Source organism: Panulirus ornatus, chromosome 31 (genome assembly GCF_036320965.1).
Source record: "Panulirus ornatus isolate Po-2019 chromosome 31, ASM3632096v1, whole genome shotgun sequence".
NCBI classification, from domain to species: domain Eukaryota; kingdom Metazoa; phylum Arthropoda; class Malacostraca; order Decapoda; family Palinuridae; genus Panulirus; species Panulirus ornatus.
Genome location: NC_092254.1, coordinates 16,461,632 through 16,484,715, shown reverse-complemented (window position 1 = coordinate 16,484,715; position 23,084 = coordinate 16,461,632). Strand labels below are relative to the sequence as shown.

General features: G+C 40.4%; 1 protein-coding gene and 1 non-coding gene across 2 annotated transcripts in view; one reads left to right on the top strand and one right to left on the bottom strand.

Moving 5' to 3' along the window:
• The first annotated feature begins 12,082 nt into the window (after positions 1-12,082).
• The window catches only part of LOC139758858 (glutamate receptor ionotropic, kainate 2-like), a 146,677-nt gene continuing 135,675 nt past the window's right edge, over positions 12,083-23,084 (top strand). Inside the window, exons 1-2 of the mRNA XM_071680723.1 lie at positions 12,083-12,270; positions 12,536-12,660. Of these exons, the coding sequence (XP_071536824.1) occupies positions 12,083-12,270; positions 12,536-12,660 (313 nt within the window). The remainder of the gene's footprint in view (positions 12,271-12,535; positions 12,661-23,084) is intronic.
• Positions 13,502-13,578, bottom strand: TRNAP-AGG (transfer RNA proline (anticodon AGG)). Its single transcript is given in 2 exon segments — positions 13,502-13,537; positions 13,543-13,578. It is a non-coding gene; the product is annotated as a tRNA-Pro (tRNA).

Below are 23,084 nucleotides of genomic sequence, written 5' to 3'. Positions count from 1 at the left end.
CCGCTCCCGTCCCCTTTAGTCGCTTTCTACGACACGTGAGGAATGCGTGGGAAGTATTCTTTCTCCCTTATCCCCAGGAATATGTATATATCTATCTATCTATCTATCTATCTATCTATCTATCTATCTATCTATCTATCTATCTATCTATCTATATATATATATATATATATATATATATATATATATATATATATATATATATATATATATATATCACCAAAACACCCTATATCTGCCACTCTATCATCAAACACATTCAACAAACCTTCAAGATACTCACTCCATCTCCTTCTCACATCACCACTACTTGTTATCACCTCCCCATTAGCGCCCTTCACTGAAGTTCCCATTTGCTCCCTTGTCTTACGCACTTTATTTACCTCCTTCCAGATCATCTTTTTATTTTCCCTAAAATTTAATGATACTCTCTCACCCCAACTCTCATTTGCCCTCTTTTTCACCTCTTGCACCTTTCTCTTGACCTCCTGTCTCTTTCTTTTATGCATCTTCCACTCAATTGCATTTTTTCCCTGCAAAAATCGTCCAAATGCCTCTCTCTTCTCTTTCACTAATAATCTTACTTCATCCCACCACTCACTACCCTTTCTAATCAACCCATCTCCCACGCCTCTCATGCCACAAGCATCTTTTGCGCAATCCATCACTGATTCCCTAAATACATCCCAATCCTCCCCCACTCCCCTTACTTCCATTGTTCTCACCTTTTTCCATTCTGTACTCAGTCTCTCCTGATACTTCATCACACAAGTCTCAAACAAGTATATATATATATATATATATATATATATATATATATATATATAGGGAGAAAATATATGCAGATTATAATTTCGTGACAATATGAATATGAAAGAGACCAGTCAACAAATTGACAGTATATTAACTAGACCAGTATTAACAGTTTATGATGGGTAGGTACGCAGTATGTACTAATAACAGCAATAATATTTCCTAAAAGGTCCAGACCACAGGTAATGGCAGTACACCGTGTTCACTTGGTTGACCATAAGGACTGTAAAATCGACCTTCTACATACTACATGTATGTAAGTATGCTGTTGTACAGTAATTATCAACGTGAAATACGTCTTGCGTCTATGGAATTGTACCATACTGTTAGTTGATAATCATACCTATACATATTCAATTACATAACATTCTATTATAATTATATACTAAAGTTATGGGGAAATCAGGGAGGGACACAAGGTTGGGTGATGAGGTGTTAGAGGGAGAGAAGGGGGGGAATTGAAAGGATGTTAGGGGGCCACACTCTCCTTCGAAAGCGTCAATATGGCTACTCGGCTTTGTATTTTTTTTCACGAGTAAACTCCTCACATAACACATATAGCAATGTGGTATATCAGCCATACATTTGGCCCGGGTGTTAAAGATCGTGTGCTGGAATATCATAATGATACAATGAATCGTTTACGAGATATTTGCAGAAAACAGCGTTTGTCCTCCGCTGAAACGTATAGTAGGCCTATAGTAATTATCATGAAGATAAGGAGTAGGCTATACTGTAATTATCATGAAGATAGGTACTAGGCCTATATAGTAATTATCATGAAGATAAGGAGTAGGCTATACTGTAATTATCATGAAGATAGGGACTAGGCCTATATAGTAATTATCATGAAGATAAGGAGTAGGCTATACTGTAATTAACATGAAGATAGGGACTAGGCCTATATAGTAATTATCATGAAGATAAGGAGTAGGCTATACTGTAATTATCATGAAGATAGGGACTAGGCCTATATAGTTATTATCATGAAGATAAGGAGTAGGCTATACTGTAATTAACATGAAGATAGGGACTAGGCCTATATAGTAATTATCACATGAGGATATGAACTAGGCTATACTATAATTATCACGAAGAAGATAGGGACTAGGCCTATATTGTAGTTATTATGAAGATAGGGTGTAGGATATGATGTAATTATCATGAAGATAGGGACTAGGTTTATTCTACAATTGTCATGAGGATAGGAACTAGGCTATACTGTAATTATCATGAGCATAGGGTCTAGGCCTATATTGTAATCATCATAAAGATGGGGCCTAGCTATGTTGTAATTATCATGAAGATAGGGACTAGCCTATACTGCAATCATCAGAAAGTAGGGAGATAGCATGGACTGTAATTATGAAAGAAAAGAACTACGCCTTGCCTATACGATAAATATGCACGTAAATATGTGTAATCAAAATTCTAATTACATATAAAAGTACTTACCATTTCTTGTCTCATCTTATTCCATATATCGAGTTTGAAACTATTGTCCATATGTTTTGGATGTGATAAATCATAATGACTACACTGATTTCGAACCAATTCATTTAATTGTTCGTCATTCATTTTTATTCACAAACCCACACATACTATGGGCAAGCCGCACTACAAAACCCGTCCGCCGTTCGTGAAATACCAAAAATATTGTTAGCGATGATATACGGAGACGCAAATGAAACTGAGGGTTAGTATACGGTACTGCGCCGGTCATGTGTCATTGCGTCAGCCAAATTCAAAGTAACGATATTTCTATCACTGGCACTGATGAACTGACACGTCACTAATATGTGTGAATTGGCCATTATGGGGTGAGCATTCTTAGGGGCTGTTAAATGTGATTGTTAATAAAGTAGCAGATGTAGAGTGTTTGGGTCGCGAAGGTTTGTGAAATGAGAGAGTCATGGAAAGTGGTTTAGTGAGGAGAGATGAGGTGGTGAAACCCTTGCGTAAGATGAAATGCAGCAAGGCAGCTGGAGTGGATGGTATTGCAGTTGAATTTCTCAAGAAAGGAGGTGACCGTGTTGCTGACAAGTTAATTTGCATTTTTCAATATTTCTATGGATCATGGTAAGATGGCTGGGGATTGATGGAACACATGCCACTATTTAAAGAAACGGGGAACAAACATGAATGTTCGAACTGCAGAAGTATAAATTTCTTGAATGAACCTGATAAGATGTATCGTAGATATGTAAATGAGAGTTTGAAGGCATGTACAGAGCATGAAACGGAAGGCACAATGTGGTTTCTAAAGTGGATGATGATGTATGGATTTGCTTTAAAGACTGTATGTGAGGAATACATAGAGAAATAGGAGGATGTGTAATTGACATGTATGGGTTTGTAGAAAGCATATGATCGGGATGATAGAAATGCCTTGTAGAACTTCTAAAGAATTTTTAAAGTGAGAGGAAAGTTAGTAGAAACAGTGAAGAACTTTTGTCAAGAGTGTAAGGCGTGTGCTCGAGTAGGTAGAGAGGAGGATGAGTGGATCCCGACGAAGGTTGGTATACGGAAGGGGGTGTTTGTTGTCACCATGTCTGTTTGATCTATTTATGGATGGGATGGTGAGAGGGGTAGATAAAGAAGTCATGGAGAAAAGGTCAATTATGCAGTCTGTAGGGCGTGGGAGGGCTAGAGAAGTGAGTTGGCTGTTATTTGTTGATGACACATCGCCAATGGCAGATTCGAGAAGAATCTGTGGAAGCTGGTTTCTCGGTCTGGGAGAGCGTGTAAAACCTGGAAGTTGAGAGTAAATGTGAATAAAAGCAAGGTTATCAGGTTTAGCAGGGCAGAGGGACAGGCTAGTTGGGGAGTGAGCATGCATGGAAAAATTTCCTTGGAAGCGAAGTTTTTCAGATACCTGGGAGTTTACATGATAGATAATAGAACCATTGAAGCTGAGGTGAGTCATAGAGAAGGTGAAGGGAGAGAGAGAGAGAGAGAGAGAGAGAGAGAGAGAGAGAGAGAGAGAGAGAGAGAGAGAGAGAGAGAGAGAGAGAGATTCTAGGACCATTAAAGAATGACCGGAGAGGTCATTATATGGTAGGGCAAAAAAGGGGGATGTTTGAAGGTGTATTAGTCTCAACGATATTGTATGGATGTATGACAGTGGCCATAGATGAGAAAATACAGAGGAGAGTGGATGTGTTGAAACTGAAATGTTTTAGAGCAATATTTGTTATGAAGAGGGTTGATCGAGTATGTAATTATTGGATTAGAGAATAATGCAGTCATAAGAAAAGTATGGGTGAGCAAACTGGTAAGGGTGAGGTAAAATGGTTTGGACATATGGAGAGAATAAGTGAGGAGAGGCTGACAAAGAGAAGGAAAAGGGAGAGACCAAATTAGATATAAAAGTTTAGAGTAAACAAGATTTTGAGTGCTCGAGGCCTGAACATGCAAGAGGGTGAAAGACGTGCACAGAATAAGGTGAGTTGGAAAATGAGGTGACGTTCCTTAGATCAACTAAGCCAGGGTATATGAAGCACCTAGAGGAATGATGGAAAGGTCTGTATGGCCTGGTTGTTGATGGAAAGCTGTGATTCTGTACATTACATAAGGTTGCTAGGAAAGGGATGTGAGTGAATGAGGCCTTTTCTTCATGTGTTCCTGGTACTACCTTGATACGTGGGAAGCGGTGAACAAGTAAAAAGAATACTGCCTGCGTATTCCCTGCGTGCTGTACAAGGTGACTAAAATGGAAGGGAGCAGAGGGCTAGAAATCCTCACTTCCTGTATTACTTTCAAAAGATAGAACAGAAGAAGGAGCCAAGTGAGTGGTTTTTCCTTCCAAACCTCTGTCATCTAATCTTGACGCTGACTCACTCGAGCGGGAAAGGGCGAACAAGCATGAAAAAGTAATATTAATGATCATGATTTTGATAGTGATAATAGTAATACACCAAAGCTTCCATTAAGTTCAACAGAAAACTGATGTGTATTTGCAAATGAATCTTTCATAGTTATACGCTTCATATGCGCACCACATACAGTCGTTCTCTCTTCTCACCAAAAAGTCAGGACGCCAAAACCTTTGCATTTCCAGGGCTTTGCGTAACTCCTTATCAATTAATCTCGTTTTCTCCTGCCACTAGGACTGGACTCATGTCAACAACAATTCTAAACTCTTTTCGTACTTTGTCCAACAAGACAAATGTCGCGTCATTCATTACCAGGAGGAGAGGTTCACTCTGGAGGATAATTTACTGCACCGTCAGTTACCTTTTAATACCACATTAATATCATGTTCTCGCTGGATGGAAGCTTCATCTGGTATTCTCCAACTTTCTCGAGGACACTGAGGCAGCATAGACTACTTAATGTCACACTCCCAAAGTATGAACACGAGTGGAGAAATGTTAATATATTCCAAGCTACCGGCTAATGATGAGGTCCGCCCTTCACTCCCCTAGAACTGAGATATATCCTCTTCTTGCCCAGTGTTTAGATGCATATTTGACCGAAAAAGATGCGAATATATATATATATATATATATATATATATATATATATATATATATATATATATATATATATATATATATATATATATATATATATATTTCTTTTAAACTATACGCTATTTCCTGCGTTAGCGAGGTAGCGTTTAAGAACAGAGGACTGGGCCTTTGTGGAATATCCTCACCTGGCCCCCCTCTGTTCCTTCTTTTGGAATATTAAAAAAAAAATGAGAGGGGAGGATTTCCAGCCTCCCGCTCCCTCCCCTTTTAGTCGCCTTCTACGACACGCAGGGAATACGTGAGAAGTATTCTTAATCCCCTATCCCCAGGGATAATATACATATATATATATATATACATATATATATATATATATTTATTCATTTATTTATTTTGCTTTGTCGCTGTCTCCCGCGTTAGCGAGGTAGCGCAAGGAAACAGACGAAAGAATGGCCCAACCCGCCCACATCCACATGTATATACATACACGTCCACGCACGCAAATATACATACCTATACATCTCAACGTACACATATATATACACACAGACATATACATATATACACATGTACATAATTCATAGTCTGCCTTTATCTCTTCCCATCGCCACCTCGCCACACATGGAATAACAACCCCCTCCCCCCCTCATGTGTGCGAGGTATCGCTAGGAAAAGACACCAAAGGCCCCATTCGTTCTCACTCAGTCTCTAGCTGTCATGTAACAATGCACCGAAACCACAGCTCCCTTTCCACATCCAGGCCCCACACAACTTTCCATGGTTTACCCCAGACGCTTCACATGCCCTATTTCAATACATTGACAGCACGTCGACCCCGGTATACCACATCGTTCCAATTCATTCTATTCCTTGCCCGCCTTTCACCCTCCTGCATGTTCAGGCCCCGATCACTCAAAATCTTTTTCACTCCATCTTTCCACCTCCAATTTGGTCTCCGACTTCTCCTCGTTCCCTCCACCTCTGACACATATATCCTCTTGGTCAATCTTTCCTCACTCATTCTCTCCATGTGACCAAACCACTTCAAAGCAACCTCTTCTGCTCTCTCAACCACACTCTTTTTATTTCCACACATCTCTCTTACCCTTACATTACTTACTCGATCAAACCACCTCACACCACATATTGTCCTCAAACATCTCATTTCCAGCACATCCACCCTCCTGCGCACTACTCTATCCATAGCCCACGGCTCGCAACAATACAACATTGTTGGAACCACTATTCCTTCAAACATACCCACTTTTGCTTTCCGAGATATGTTCTCGACTTCCAAACATTCTTCAAGGCTCCCAGAATTTTCGCCCCCACCCCCACCCTTTGATTCACTTCCGCTTCCATGGTTCCATCCACTGCCAGATCCACTCCCAGATATCTAAAACACTTTACTTCCTTCAGTTTTTCTCCATTCAAACTTACCTCCTAATTGACTTGACCCTCAACCCTACTGTACCTAATAACCTTGCTCTAATTCACATTTACTCTTAACTTTCTTCTTTCACACACTTTACCAAACTCAGTCACCAGCTTCTGCAGTTTCTTACATTAATCAGCCACCAGCGCTGTATCATCAGCGAACAACAACTGACTCACTTCCCAAGCTCCCTCATCCACAACAGACTGCATACTTGCACCTCTTTCCAAAACTCTTGCATTCACCTCCCTAACAACCCCATCCATAAACAAATTAAACAACCATGGAGACATCACACACCCCTGCCACAAACCTACATTCACTGAGAACCAATCACTTTCCTCTCTTCCTACACGTACACATGCCTTACATCCTCGATAAAATCTTTTCACTGCTTCTAACAACTTGCCTCCCACACCATATATTCTTAATACCTTCCAGAGAGCATCTCTATCAACTCTATCATATGCCTTCTCCAGATCCATAAATGCTACATACAAATCCATTTGTTTTTCTAAGTATTTCTCACATACATTCTTCAAAGCAAACACCTGATCCACACATCCTCTACCACTTCTGAAACCATACTGCTCTTCCCCAATCTGATGCTCTGTACATGCCTTCACCCTCTCAATCAATACCCTCCCATATAATTTACCAGGAATACTCAACAAACTTATACCTCTGTAATTTGAGCACTCACTCTTATCCCCTTTGTCTTTGTACAATGGCACTATGCAAGCATTCAGCCAATCCTCAGGCACCTCATCTTGAGTCATACAAACATTAAATAACCTTACCAACCAGTCAACAATACAGTCACCCCCTTTTTTAATAAATTCCACTGCAATACCATCCAAACCTGCTGCTTTGCCGGCTTTCATCTTCCGTAAAGCTTTTACTCCCTCTTTTCTATTTACCAAATCGTTTTCCCTAACCCTCTCACTTTGTACACCACCTCGACGAAAACACCCTATATCTGCCACTCTATCATCAAATACATTCACCAAACCTTCAAAATACTCACTCCATCTCCTTCTCACATCACCACTACTTGTTATCTCCTCCCTATTTGCCCCCTTCACTGAAGTTCCCATTTGCTCCCTTGTCTTACACACTTTATTTACCTCCTTCCAAAACATCTTTTTATTCTCCCTAAAATCTAATGATACTCTCTCACCCCAACTCTCATTTGCCCTCTTTTTCACCTCTTGCACCTTTCTCTTGACCTCCTGCCTCTTTCTTTTATACCTCTCCAACTCAATTGCATTTTTTCCCTGCAAAAATCGTTCAAATGCCTCTCTCTTCTCTTTCATTAATAATCTTACTTCTTCATCCCACCACTCATTACCCTTTCTAATCAACACACCTCCCACGCTTCTCATGCCACAAGCATCTTTAGCGCAAGCCATCACTGATTCCCTAAATACATCCCATTCCTCCCCCACTCCCCTTACACCCTTTGTTCTCACCTTTTTCCATTCTGCACTCAGTCTCTCCTGGTACTTCCTCACACAGGTCTCCTTCCCAAGCTCACTTACTCTCACCACTCTCTTCACCCCAACATTCTTCTTTTCTGAAAACCCATACAAATCTTCACCTTCGCCTCCACAAGATAATGATCAGACATCCCTCCAGTTGCACCTCTCAGCACATTAACATCCAAAAGTCTCTCTTTCGTGCGTCTATCAATTAACACGTAATCCAATAACGCTCTCTGCCCATCTCTCCTACTTCCATACGTATACTTATGTATATCTCGCTTTTTAAACCAGGTATTCCCAATCACCAGTCCTTTTTCAGCACATAAACCTACAAGCTCTTCACCATTTCCATTTACAACACTGAACACTCCATGTATACCAATTATTCCCTCAACTGCCACATTACTCACCTTTGCATTCGAATCACCCATCGCTATAACCCGGTCTTATTTATCAAAACCACTAACACACTCATTCAGCTGCTCCCAAAACACTTGCCTCTCATGATCTTTCTTCTCATGCCCAGGTGCATATGCACCAATAATCACCCATCTCTCTCCATCAACTTTCAGTTTTAACCATATCAATCTAGAATTTACTTTCTTACACTCTATCACATTCTCCCACAACTCCTGATTCAGGAGTAGTGCTACTCCTTCCCTTGCTCTTGTCCTCTCACTAACCCCTGACTTTACTCCCAAGACATTCCCAAACCACTCTTCCCCTTTACCCTTTAGCTTCGTTTCACTCAGAGCCAAAACATCCAGGTTCCTTTCCTCAAGCATACTACCTATCTCTCCTTTTTTCTCTTCTTGGTTACATCAACACACATTTAGACACCCCAATCTGAGCCTTCGAGGAGGATGAGGGTTTCTGGCCCCCCGCTCCCGTCCCCTTTAGTCGCCTTCTACGACACGTGAGGAATGCGTGGGAAGTATTCTTTCTCCTACATAGGGGAGAAAGAATATGTATATATATATATATATATATATATATATATATATATATATATATATATATATATATATATATATATATATATATATATGCATATATATATGCATATATATATATATATATATATATATATATATATATATATATATTCATTAATTTACTTATCATATTTTGCCGCTGTCTCCCGTGGTAGCGAGGTAGCGCAAGGAAACAGACGAAAGAATCGCCCAACCCACCCACATACACATGTATAAACTTACACGTCCACACACGCACATATACATACCTATACATCTCAACGTATACGTATAGATACACACACAGACATATACGTACATACACATGTACATAATTCATACTGTCTGCCCTTATTCATTCCAGTCGCCACCCTGCCACACTTGATATAACAACCCCCTCCCCCCGCATGTGCGCGAGGTAGCGCTAGGAAAAGACAACAAAGGCCACATTCGTTAACACTTAGTCTCTAGCTGTCACGTATAATGCACCGAAACCACGGCTCCCTTTCCACATCCAGGCCCCACAGATCTTTCCGTGGTTTACCCCAGACGCTTCACATATTCTGGTTCAATCCACTGACAGCACGTCGACCCCGGTATACCACATCCTTCCATTTCACTCTATTCCTTGCACGCCTTTCACCCTCCTACATGTTCAGGCCCCGATCACTCAAAATGTTTTTCACTCCATCTTTCCACCTCCAATTTGGTCTCACACTTCTCGTTCCCTCCACCTCTGATACATATATCCTCTTTTTCAATCTTCCTCATTCATTCTCTCCATGTGACCAAGCTATATCAAAACACAATCTTCTGCTCTCTCAACCACACTCTTTTTATTACCACACATCTCTCTTACCCTTTCATTACTTACTCGATCAAACCACCTCACACCACATATTGTCCTCAAAAATCTCATATCCAGCACATCCGCCCTACTCCGCACAACTCTATCTATATCCCACGCCTCGCAACCATATATCATTGTTGGAACCACTATTCCTTCAAATATATTCATTTTTGCTTTCCAAAATTACGTCCTCGACTTCCACCCATTCTTCAACGCCCCCAGAACTTTCGCCCCCTCCCCCACCCTATGATTCACTTCCGCTTCCATAGTTCCATCCACTGCCAAAACCACTCCCAGATATCTAAAACATTTCAGTTCCTCCAGTTTTTTTCCACTCAAACTTACCTCCCAATTGACTTGTCCCTCAACCCTACTGTACTTCATAACCTTGCTCTTATTCAAATTTACTCTCAGCTTTCTTCTTTCACACTCTTTACCAAACTCAGTTACCAGCTTCTGCAGTTTCTCACCCGAATCAGCCACCAGAGCTGTATCATCAGCTTACAACAACTGACTCACTTCCCAAGTTCTCTCATCCACAACAGACTACATACTTACCCCTCTTTCCAAAACTTTTGCATTCACCTCCCCAACAACCCCATCCATAAACAAACTAAACAACCATGGAGACATCACACACCCCTGCCGCAAACCAATATGCACTGAGAACCAATCACTTTCCTCTCTTCCTACACGTACACATGCCTTACATCCTTGATAAAAAAATTTCACTGCTTCTAATAACTTGCCTCCCACACCATATATTCTTAATACCTTCCACAGAGCATCTCTATTAACTCTATCATATGCCTTCTCCAGATCCATAAATGCTACATACAAATCCATTTGCTTTTCTAAGTATTTCTCACATACATTCTTCAAAGCAAACACCTGATCCACACATCCTCTACCACTTCTGAAACCACACTGCTCTTCCCCAATCTGATGCTCTGTACATGCCTTCACCCTCTCAATTAGTACCCTCCCATATAATTTCCCAGGAATACTCAAGAAACTTATACCTCTGTAATTTGAGCACTCACTTTTATCCCCTTTGCCTTTGTACAGTGGCACTATGCACGCATTCCGCCAATCCCCAGGCACCTCACCATGAGTCATATATACATTGAATATTAAATCTTACCAACCAGTCAACAATACAGTCACGCCCTTTTTTTAATAAATTCCACTGCAATACCATCCAACCCTGCCGCCTTGCCGGGTTTCATCTACCGCAAAGCTTTTACTACCTCTTCTCTCTTTACCAAATCATTCCCCGTAACCCTCTCACTTTGCCCACCACCTCGACCAAAACACCCTATATCTGACACTCTATCATCAAACACATTCAACAAACCTTCAAAATACTCACTTCATCTCCTTCTCACATCACCACTACTTGTTATTACCTGCCCATTAGCCCCCTTCACTGAAGTTCCCATTTGTTCCCTTGTCTTACGCACTTTATTTACCTCCTTCCAAAACATCTTTTTATTCTCCCTAAAATTTAATGATACTCTCTCACCCCCACTCTCATTTGCCCTCTTTTTCACCTCTTGCACCCTTCTCTTGACCTCCTGCCTCTTTTTTTTATACATCTCCTAGTCATTTGCATTATTTTCCTGCAAAAATCTTCCAAATATATTACTAACCTCCAGCAGCCAGGATCGAACCTGTGTCCCCTGGGTAAGAGGCGGGACCACTAATGCTAGGCTATGATCACTCCTAAAAGGGAAACGACTATTCGAGAACTTACATAATCGAATACCCTTCGTCTCACGTTGGTGGGCAACGGGGTCTCCACCGACACGTGTTTGAAGAGGACACTATTCAGATGTATATGTATGATAGAGGACTTGTGCAAATGCATATATCAATTACGGGAAGATTTATATATGTATCCAACCCAAAAAACGTTTAGGTAATAAATCATTTTACTGAGGCTGTACTTGGTTATGTATGTCTCTTCAGCTGTTATTTGATTTTCAGATGTGTGGCAGATGTATGTCAGATGTGTGGCAGATGTACGTCAGATTTGTGCGTGAATCTCAATGAATAACGTTCGTCGATATGGATTCAAAACCACAGCCACTGCCACAGCCATGTGCAACAGCCACAGCCTCGGACACATGCCACAGCCACAGCTACATTCGACAGCCACAGTCATGGCCACATGCCACAGCCACATTCACATGCCACAGCCACATGCCAAACACAAAGAGTTTCTTAATCTAATTTGGTAAAATGAGATCTTCAAAATGAATGTTGATATGCCATTAATAACAGATAGGATTAACACGACTTCTTTTCCTCCCCCCTTCTCCATGTTACTAGTCTCTTGTGCATTGTTCCTTGAGTGTATGATAAAGTTGTTTTTTGTAAATGTTTAAAAAAGGTTTCACGTACAAATTTAGGCAAAGTTGGGATAGCGAGGGTCATCAGGCATGTCAATGACGATTGTCTAAATCATTTCATAACTTGGTTATGTTCTTGAACACTTGAAGGATGTTCTCGCTCCTGCCTGGTCCTGCCTTGGCTTCTGCCGGGTCCTGCCCTCACTCCTGTCTGGTGTTAATTTCCATCCAGAGGTGGGAAGGGCTTGAGTTGCCTGATGCTCTGATTGTTCTACGTCAGTGACCGAATAAGATTTGTTCACTATATCGCCGACTCACGATTGTCTTCGTAGATTCATCCTGTGCAGTTCTTTATCACCTTTTCTTATCTTTTTCATCCAAGTAGGCTGAATATTCTGACCGAATGACACACCTGAGGCTTTTTTTTCTAAACAAAACACACACACACACACACACACACACACACACACACACATACACACAGACATACACACACACACACACACACACACACACACATGTCTACACGCACTCAAATTCAAAGAAGCAGTCATATAATTACACATAAAGACATCTATGTAATTGGACGAACATTAACAAGTAGTACATAGACATACAGGCAAACACAGACCTCGCCCGTGTCTAACAAACTGCCAGATGTCTCCAGATCTTAACATGGGGGTACCAAGCAATGTTCTAATAATAAATAAATATGGTTTTGATACTCAGACGATTTGGTCATAAGGTCTGAGACGTGTCTCATGAACGTTTTGACAAGCTAAGAGGTTCATCGTGATGGTTGAGGAGTTGAATAGTTAAGTAATAGGTTTAGAGATATTTAATGGATGGTCCCTTCATTGATTTGAACCCGGGACCTCCTGCACCCAAAGCAGGAATCATACCCCTAGACCAACAGGCCGATGTCATTTAGATGATTGTCATATATATGAATTATTAGTTGGTTTTTCTGAGTTCCGTCCCTGGTACTTGCCGATCCTTATACAAATATTTTACTCCTAAAACAACTAGTTTTACAGCTAGACAACTTAGTTTGATAATATATAAGTTTGTATTAGAGAAAGTCTTAAAAGACACTAATTCATTCCAAAGAAATACGGGCCTGTCCGGGAGTTGAACCCGGGACCTCTCGCACCGGTGCCTAAGCGAGAATCATACCACTAGACCAACAGGCCATAAGAAGCGGTCGAATACCCCGTGTGCTGACATTGCCTAGAGCTTCAGCAGCCCTACTGTGTACCATAGCTGACACCGGCTGGCGACAGCAACCCATTGATATAGGGCTGGCTATTAATTTTCAGCATTACGCACATTAGACTTTAAAAGTGTATCATTAAGTTGTTCAATAAAACAAATTAACAGGCATTTGATTTCCTTTGCGCTTTACTGAAAAGTCTACAAAATGAACACTATAAAATCTGCTTCGATAAAATAGAATGCTGAATAAGTATCATTATTCTTCTTAGAGCTCTTTATCTGCTGTAGTCACTTTCACCATAGCTTGGAGTAATGGTCACACATCTGTGTTGGCTCTGTTTCTGTCTAACTATTGGGAGGACTTGTATGAAAACCCGTCTCTCCCCTTGTATCACCTCGCTTTCACCACCAGATCCCTTTTATGGATACAACTTCCTTTGGTTTATGTGTGACGTCTAACATCACGAGGATTATTCATGTTGATAATTCCTTATATACTCATATTGCAAAGCTCTTACATGTTTCCAACTTTTGTTGATTTGGTGTACCATCACCTGAGTAACTCACATAAACCCCTGGTTTGATATACTTCTTTTATCTGACGATATCATTATGTATTTTATCCAATCTACTTATCTTCGATGAGGGTGTAATAGTATATGCCCCGATAGCCTTAATAAAGCGTAAAAAATCTTTCCATGTTTCTTCCGCTATAAAGTAAAGACTTTTATTCACTGCAAGCGACAAAAGAAAAGAGATAGAAAGAAAACGCAGACTAAGATATATATGGCTCCCACATACTATTCATAAGAAACACAAATAACTTGAGGGTATTAAAGTTAATTCGTGAGCATGAGATTTATACCTTTTGTGAACTTTTAGTTAAAAATCTGATTAACTTAGCAACTAGGCTATAGAAGGTAGCATAATGGACCGGAAGAGGGTGGGGTTGTAATCCTTTCATTTCTTGTATTTCAGTTTCTAAATGAAGGAGCATACGAGGGAGCCAAGTAAAGAAAGCTCATCCTTACTGAAGAATTAGGATGTGGTGTCTGAGTATGTGTGCTTGTAAACAAGATGGGAAGAGAGGTGAGGTAGGTAATATGTTATGTTTGAGAACAGAAAGCTGAAGGTTCTGGCTATGAGTGAATAAAAAGTCAAGGGAATAGAGGGAATAATGGTTTGGGAATGTCTCTGGGAGTAAAGTCGTGGGTTGGTGTGACGGTAAGATCATGAAAATGTGTGAGAGAGTGCAAGTCGGTGAGCTCGTAAGTGATGTGGGTAAACATGGAAGTGGATTACAAGAGGCGTGTGATGATACTATTCGCATCCAAGATGGATAATGTACAGAGTGAGTGGGTGAGCGTGTCAGTAATTGTGAAGAGGGAGATCGGGTATTATTGATGGGTGACTTTATATGAAAAAGTGGCTTATAAGGGGGGCGTAGGGAACCCGTTGATACGGTTAAAAAAAATGTAAACATCTTTTGGAGTTGAAAGCTGAAATAGGGTTGGTGTCTATGAAAACAAGGTTTCAATAGAAAATGACGTATGAAATCATACGTGGGTGAGTAGGAAAGAAGGTAAAAGATTATCAGTGGATTACATACTAATTGATAGATAGAAGTATACACACATTTTTCAAAGAGGAAGACATGCAATGAATTCATAAAGCTAAGGTGTAATTAATGTTATTCGTGGATTGATATCAAAATAATTTTCAAGTCTATCATCAAAAATATGAACACTACTGCTCTCAAGGACTTTAATTGGTAAATCAATTCTTATGTTATGAATTCACTATACTATTTACTTGATTTCATACTGAAGTCATTTAACTATTCATAAATTGAATAACCTCACCTATAACCTTCTCTATTGATATTACGAATTCAAAACACATGCTTAAGATATCCTTTATCAGTAGCATACATAGTATATTGCTCATTGAAAGAATTCTAGTTACTAATGAATGACCTCTTTCTTTAGAAACCCTTCGCATCCAATTCCTCCAAGTGTTAAAATACCACAAAGTACTGGGATCCAAATCATGGTCCTAAAGCTATCTATATCTGTTTTCTTACCTGCCTATCAACTTCTCACTCCAAAGTTTCTATGTCATTGCCTTCGGCACTGAGACAAAAAATGGGCTTCCTCCTACAACAAGAAAAATTGTCCATATATTCAGTTTTTGCAATAACCCACAGGAACACCAGGTTTTGCAAAAGACCGTGTCAACAATGATCAAAACTTTACTCACCATTGTGTCTAACGTCCTAGGGGAGAACTTAGCGTCTTCCTCTGGCAGAATATGAAAACGAAATACAGCTTCTGTGCCAAACGCAGGATGCATTCATCCATTTACTCTCTCTCTTTCTCTGATGCCTGCCCTTACACCATCTGTCTTCCCTCCTTCGACAATGCTTACCGGGTTCATGCTCATTTGAAAGATTTTTCTTACTTTCACGTATTACCTTCCTCCTTCCTGACTTGTTTTTTCTCCTTAGCAATTAACTCCCTCCCTTCCTTCATACTCTTCTGCTTTGCACTCTCACTCCTTCCTTGATCTCTAATCGTTCTTGCTCCTTCTCCACCTGATCACTCTCCATAACATATGTACTTGACTATTATACATCCCACAACATATGATCTTAATACTTGGCTACTCTCTGTATGTCATGATATGGTCCTCACACACATACACATCAAACATACACACACACATACACACACACACACACACACACACACACACACACACACACACACACACACACACACACACACATACACACACACACACACACATACACACACACGCACACGCACACACACACATACACACATACACACACACAGACTTACACACACACACACACACACACACACACACACACACACACACACACACACACACACACACACATGTATGAAAGCACTCAAATTCCAAAAGGCAGGCATATAAATACACACAAAGACATGTCTGTGATTGGAACAACATAAACAAATTCTACATAGACACAGACAAACACAGGCCTCATCCCTGTCTAACAAACTTCCAGATGTCTCGAGATCTTCACAGGGAAGTCCCAAGCAATATCAAATAATATAGAAATATGGTTTTTATATTCAGATAATTTCGGTATAAAGGTCTCAGGCGTGTGTCATAAAGGTATGTTCGAGCTAAGAGACACATCTTGACGTTTGAGAAGTTAAATAATCAAGTAATAGGTTTAGAGATGTATAATGGATGGGCCTTTCATTGATTTGAACCCGGGAACTCCTGCACCTAATGCAGGCATCATACCCCTAGACCAAAAGGCCGATGTCATTTAGCAGATTGTCATATATATGAATTATTAGTTGGTCTTTCTGAGTTCCGTCCCTGGTACTTGCCGATCCTTATACAAATATTTTACTCCTAAAACAACAAGTTTTACAGCTAGACAACTCAGTTTGATAATATATAAGTTTGTATTACAGAACGTCTTAAAAGACACTAATTCATGAGAGGCGTGGGAGGTGGGATGATTAGAAAGGGTAGTGAGTGGTGGGATGAAGAAGTAAGAATAATGGTGAAAGAGAAGAAAGAGGCATTTGGACGATTTTTGCAGGGAAAAAATGCAAATGAGTTGGAGATGTATAAAAGAAAGAGGCAGAAGGTCAAGAGAAAGGTGCAAGATATGATAAAGAGGGCAAATGAGAGTTGGGGTGAGAGAGTATCATTAAATTTTAGGGAGGACATAAAGATGTTTTGGAAGGAGATAAATAAAGTAAGTACGACAAGGGAGCAAATGGGAACTTCAGTTAAGGGGGCTAATAGGGAGGTGATAACAAGTAGTGGTGATGTGAGAAGGAGATGGAGTGAGTATTTTGAGGGTTTGTTGAATGTGTTAGATGATAGAGTGTCAGATATAGGGTGTTTTGGTCGAAGTGGTGTGCAAAGTGAGAGGGTTAGGGAAAATAGTTTGTTAAACAGAGAAGAGGTAGTAAAAGCTTTTAGGCAGATGAAAGCCAGCAAGGCAGCAGGTTTGGATGGTATTGCAATGGAATTTATTAAAAAAGGGGGTGACCCTATTGTTGACTGGTTCGTAAGGCTATTTAATGTATGTTTGATTCATGGTGAGGTGCCTGAGGATTGGCGGAATGCTTGCATAGTGCCATTGTACAAAGGCAAAGGGGATAAGAGTGAGTGCTCAAATTACATAGGTATAAGTTTCTTAAGTATTCCTGATAAATTATATTGGAGGGTATTGATTGAGAGGGTGAAGGCATGTACAGAGCATCAGATTGAGGAAGAGCAGTGTGGTTTCAGAAGTGGTAGAGGATGTGTGGATCAGGTGTTTCCTTTGAAGAATGTATGTGAAAAATACTTAGAAAAGCAAATGGATTTGTATGTAGCTTTATGGATCTGGAGAAGGAATATGATAGAGTTGATACAGATGCACTGTGGAAGGTATTAAGAATATATGGTGTGGGAGGCAAGTTGTTAGAAGCAGTGAAAAGTTTTTATCGAAGATGTAAGGCATGTGTAAGTGTAGAAAGAGAGGAAAGAGATTGGTTCTCAGTGAAGGTAGGTTTGCGGCAGGTGTGTGTGATGTCTCCATAATTGTTTAATTTGTTTGTGGATGGGGTTGTTAGGGATGTGAAAGCAAGAGTTTTGGAAAGAGGGGCAAGTATGCAGACTGTTGTGGATGAGAGAGCTTGGGAAGTAAGTCAGTTGTTGTTCGCTGATGATAAAGCGCTGGTGACTGATTCATGTGAGAAACTGCAGAAGCTGGTGACTGAGTTTGGTAAAGTGTGTGAAAGAAGAAAGTTGAGAGTAAATGTGAATAAGAGCAAGGTTATTACGTACATTAGGGTTGAGGGTCAAGTCAATTGGGAGGTAAGTTTGAATGGAGAAAAACTCGAGGAAGTAAAGTGTTTTAGCGGATGGAACAATGGAAGCGGAAGTGAATCATAGGGTGGGGGAGGGGGCGAAAATTCTGGGAGCCTTGAAAAATGTTTGGAAGTCGAGAACAATATCTCGGAAAGCAAAAATATGTATGTTTTGAAGGAATAGTGGTTCCAGCAATGTTGTATGGTTGCGAGGCGTGGGCTATGGATAGAGTTGTGCGCAGGAAGGTGGATGTACTGGAAATGAGATGTTTGAGGACAATATGTGGCGTGAGGTGGTTTCATCAAGTAAGTAATGTAAGGGTAAGAGAGATATGTGGAAAGAAAAAGATTGTAGTTGAGAAAGCAGAGGAGGGCGTTTTGAAATGGTTTGGTCACATGGAGAGAATGAGCGAGGAAAGATTGACCAAGAGGATATATATGTCAGAGGTGGAGGGAACGAGGAGAAGTCGGAGACCAATTTGGAGGTGGAAAGATGGAGTGAAGAAGATTTTGAGTGATCGGGGCCTGAACATGCAGGAGCGTGAAAGGGGTGGAAGGAATAGAGTGAATTGGAACCATATGGTATACCGGGCGCGACGTTCCGTCAATGAATTGAACCAGGGCATGTGAAGCGTCTGGGGTAAACCATGGAAAGTTCTGTGGGGCCTGGATGTGGAAAGGGAGCTGTGGTTTCGGTGCATTATTATATGACAGCTAGAGAATGAGTGTGAATGAATGAGGCCTTTGTTGACTTTTTCTAGCGCTACCTCGCAAACATGAGGTGCAAAAGGTGAAAAAAAGGGCAAATGAGAGTTGGGGTGAGAGAGTATCATTAAATTTTAGGGAGAATAAAAAGATGTTCTGGAAGGAGGTAAATAAAGTGCGTAAGACAAAAGAGCAAATGGGAACTTCAGTGAAGGGCGCTAATGGGGAGGTGATAACAAGTAGTGGTGATGTGAGGAGATGGAGTGAGTATTTTGAAGGTTTGTTGAATGTGTTTGATGATAGAGTGGCAGATATAGGTGTTTTGGTCGAGGTGGTGTGCAAAGTGAGAGGGTTAGGGAAAATGATTTGGTAAACAGAAAGGAGGTAGTAAAAGCTTTGCGGAAGATGAAAGGCAGCAGGTTTGGATGGTATTGCAATGGAATCTATTAAAAAAGGGTGTGACTGTATTGTTGTCTCTTGCTGTCATGTAATAATGCATTGAAACCACAGCTACCTTTCCACATCCAGGCAGCACAGAACTTTCCATGGTTTACCCCAGATGCTTCACATGCCCTGGTTCAATCCATTGACAGCACGTCGACCCCGTTATACCACATTGTTCCAATTTACTCTATTCCTTGCACGCCTTTCACCCTCCTAAATGGTCAGGCGCCGATCACTCAAAATCTTTTTCACTCCTTCTTTCGATCTGCAATCTGGTCACCCACTTCTCGTTCCCTCCACTTTTAAATCATATATCCTCTTGATCAATCTTTCCTCACTCATTCTCTCCATGAGACCAAACCATTTCAAAACACCCCTTCTGCTCTCTCAACCACACTGTTTCTATTTCCACACATCTCTCTTACCCTTACATTACTTACTCGATCAAACCACCTCACACCACATATTGTCCTCAAACATCTCATTTAAAGCACATCCACCCTCCTACGCACAACTCTATCCATAGCCCACGCCTCGCAACCATACAACATTGTTGGAACCACTATTCCTTCTAACATACCCATTTTTGCTTTCCGAGATAAAGTTCTCGACTTCCAAACATTCTTCAAGGTTCCCATAATTTTCGCCCCCTCCTCCACCCTATGATTCACTTCCGATTCCATGGTTCCATCCGCTGCCAGATCCACTCCCAGATATTTAAAACACTTTACTTCCTCCAGTTTTTCTCCATTTAAACTTACCTCCAAACTGACTTGACCCTCAACCCTACTGTATATAATAACCTTGTTCTTATTCACATTTACTCTTAACTTTCTTCTTTCACACACTTTACCAAACTCAGTCACCAGCTTCTGCAGTTTCTCACATGAATCAGCCACCAGCGCTGTATCATCAGCGAACAACAACTGACTCACTTCCCAAGCACTCTCATCCACAACAGACTGCATACTTGCCCCTCTTTCCAAAACTCTTGCATTCACCTCACTAACAACCCCATCCATAAGCAAATTAAACAACCATGGAGACATTACGCACCCCTGCCGCAAACCTACATTCACTGAGAACCAATCACTATCCTCTATTCCTACACGTACACATGTCTTACATCCTCGATAAAAAGTTTTCACTGCTTCTAACAACTTGCCTCCCACACCATATATTCTTCATACCTTCCACAGAGCATCTCTATCAACTCTATCATATGTTTTCTCCAGATCCATAAATGCTACATGCAAATCCATTTTCTTTCTTAGGTATTTCTCCCATACATTATTCAAAGGAAACACCTGATCCACACATCCTCTACCACTTCTGAAACCACACTACTCTTCCCCATTCTGATGCTCTGTACATGCCTTCACCCTCTCAATCCATACCCTCTAATATAATTTCCCAGGAGTACCCAACGAACTTATACCTCTGTAATTTGAGAATTCACTCTTATCCCCTTTCCCTTTGTACATTGGCACTATGCAAGAATTCCGCCAATCCTCAGGCATCTCACCATGAATCATACATATATCAAATAACCTTACCAGCCTGTCAACAATACAGTCACCCCCTTATATTTTTATAAATACCACTGCAATGCCACCCAAAACCGCTGACCTGCCGGCTTTCATCTTCCGTAAAGCTTTTACTACCTCTTCTCTATTTACCAAATCATTTTCCCTAACCCTCTCACTTTCCACACCACCTCGACCAAAACACCCTATATCTGCCTCTCTATCATCAAACACATTCAACTCCATATCCTTCTGAAATCAACTCTACTTCTTATCACCTCCCAATTAGCCCCCTTCACTGACCTTCCCATTTGCTTCATTGTCTTACGCACTTTCTTTACCTCCTTCCAAAATGACTTTTTATTCTCCTTAAAATTTAATGATACTCTCTCACCCAGAGTCTCATTTGCCCTCTTTTTCACCTCTTGCACCTTTATCTTGACCTTCTGCCTCTTTCTTTTATAAAATTCCCACTCATTTGCATTTTTTCCCTGCAAAAATCGTTCAAATGCCTCGCTCTTCTCTTTCACTAATACTCTTACTTCTTCATCCCACCACTCACTACCCTTTCTAATCAACCCACCTCCCACGCTTCTCATGCCACAAGCATCTTTTGCGCAAGCCATTACTGCTTCCCTAAATGCATCCCATTCCTCCCCCACTCCCCTTACATCCTTTGTTCTCACCTTTTTATATTCTGTACTCAGTCTCTCCTGGTACTTCCTCACACAAGTCTAATTCCCAAGCTCACTTACTCTCACCACTCTCTTCACACCAACATTCTCTCTTCTTTTCTGAAAACCCATACAAATCTTCACCCTCGCCTCCACAAGATAATGATCAGACATCCCTCCAGTTGCACCTCTCAGCACATTAACATCCAAAAGTCTCTCTTTCGCGCGCCTATCAATTTACACGTAATCCAATAACGCTCTCTAGCCATCTCTCCAACTTATACATGTATACTTATATATATCTGGCTTTTTAAAACAGGTATTCCCAATCACCAGTCCTTTTTCAGCGTATAAATCTACAAGCTCTTCACCATTTCCATTTACAACACTGAACACCCCATGTATACCAATTATTCCCTCAACTGCCACATTACTCACGTATGCATTCAAGTCACCCATCACTATAACCCGGTCTTGTACATCAAAAGCACTAACACACTCATTCAGCTGCTCCCAGAACACTTGCCTCACATGATCTTTCTTATGCCCAGGTGCATATGCACCAATAATCACCCATCTCTCTCCATCAACTTTCAGTTTTACCCATATCAATCTAGAATTTACTTTCTTACACTCTATCACATATTCCCACAACTCCTGTTTCAGGAGTAGTGCTATTCTTTCCCTTGCTCTTGTCCTCTCACTAACACCTGACTTTACTCTCAAGACATTCCCAAACCACTCTTGCACTTTACCCTTGAGCTTCGTTTCACTCAGAACCAAAACATCCAGGTTCCTTTCCTCAAACATACTACCTATCTCTCCTTTTTTCTCATCTTGGTTACATCCACACACATTTAGACACCCCAATCTGAGCCGTCGAGGTGGATGAGCACTCCTCGCGTGACTCCTTCTTCTCTTTCCCATTCGAGAAAGTTAAAATACAAGGAGGGGAGGGTTTCTGGCCCACCGCTTCCGTCCCCTTTATTCGCCTTCTACGACACGTGAGGAATGCGTGGGAAGTATTCTTCTCAACTATCCCCAGGGATATATATATATATATATATATATATGTATATATATATATATATATATATATATATATATATATATATATATATATATATATATATATATATATATATATATATATATATATATATATATATATATATATATATATATATATATATATATATATATATATATATATATATATATATATATATATATATATATATATATATATATATATATA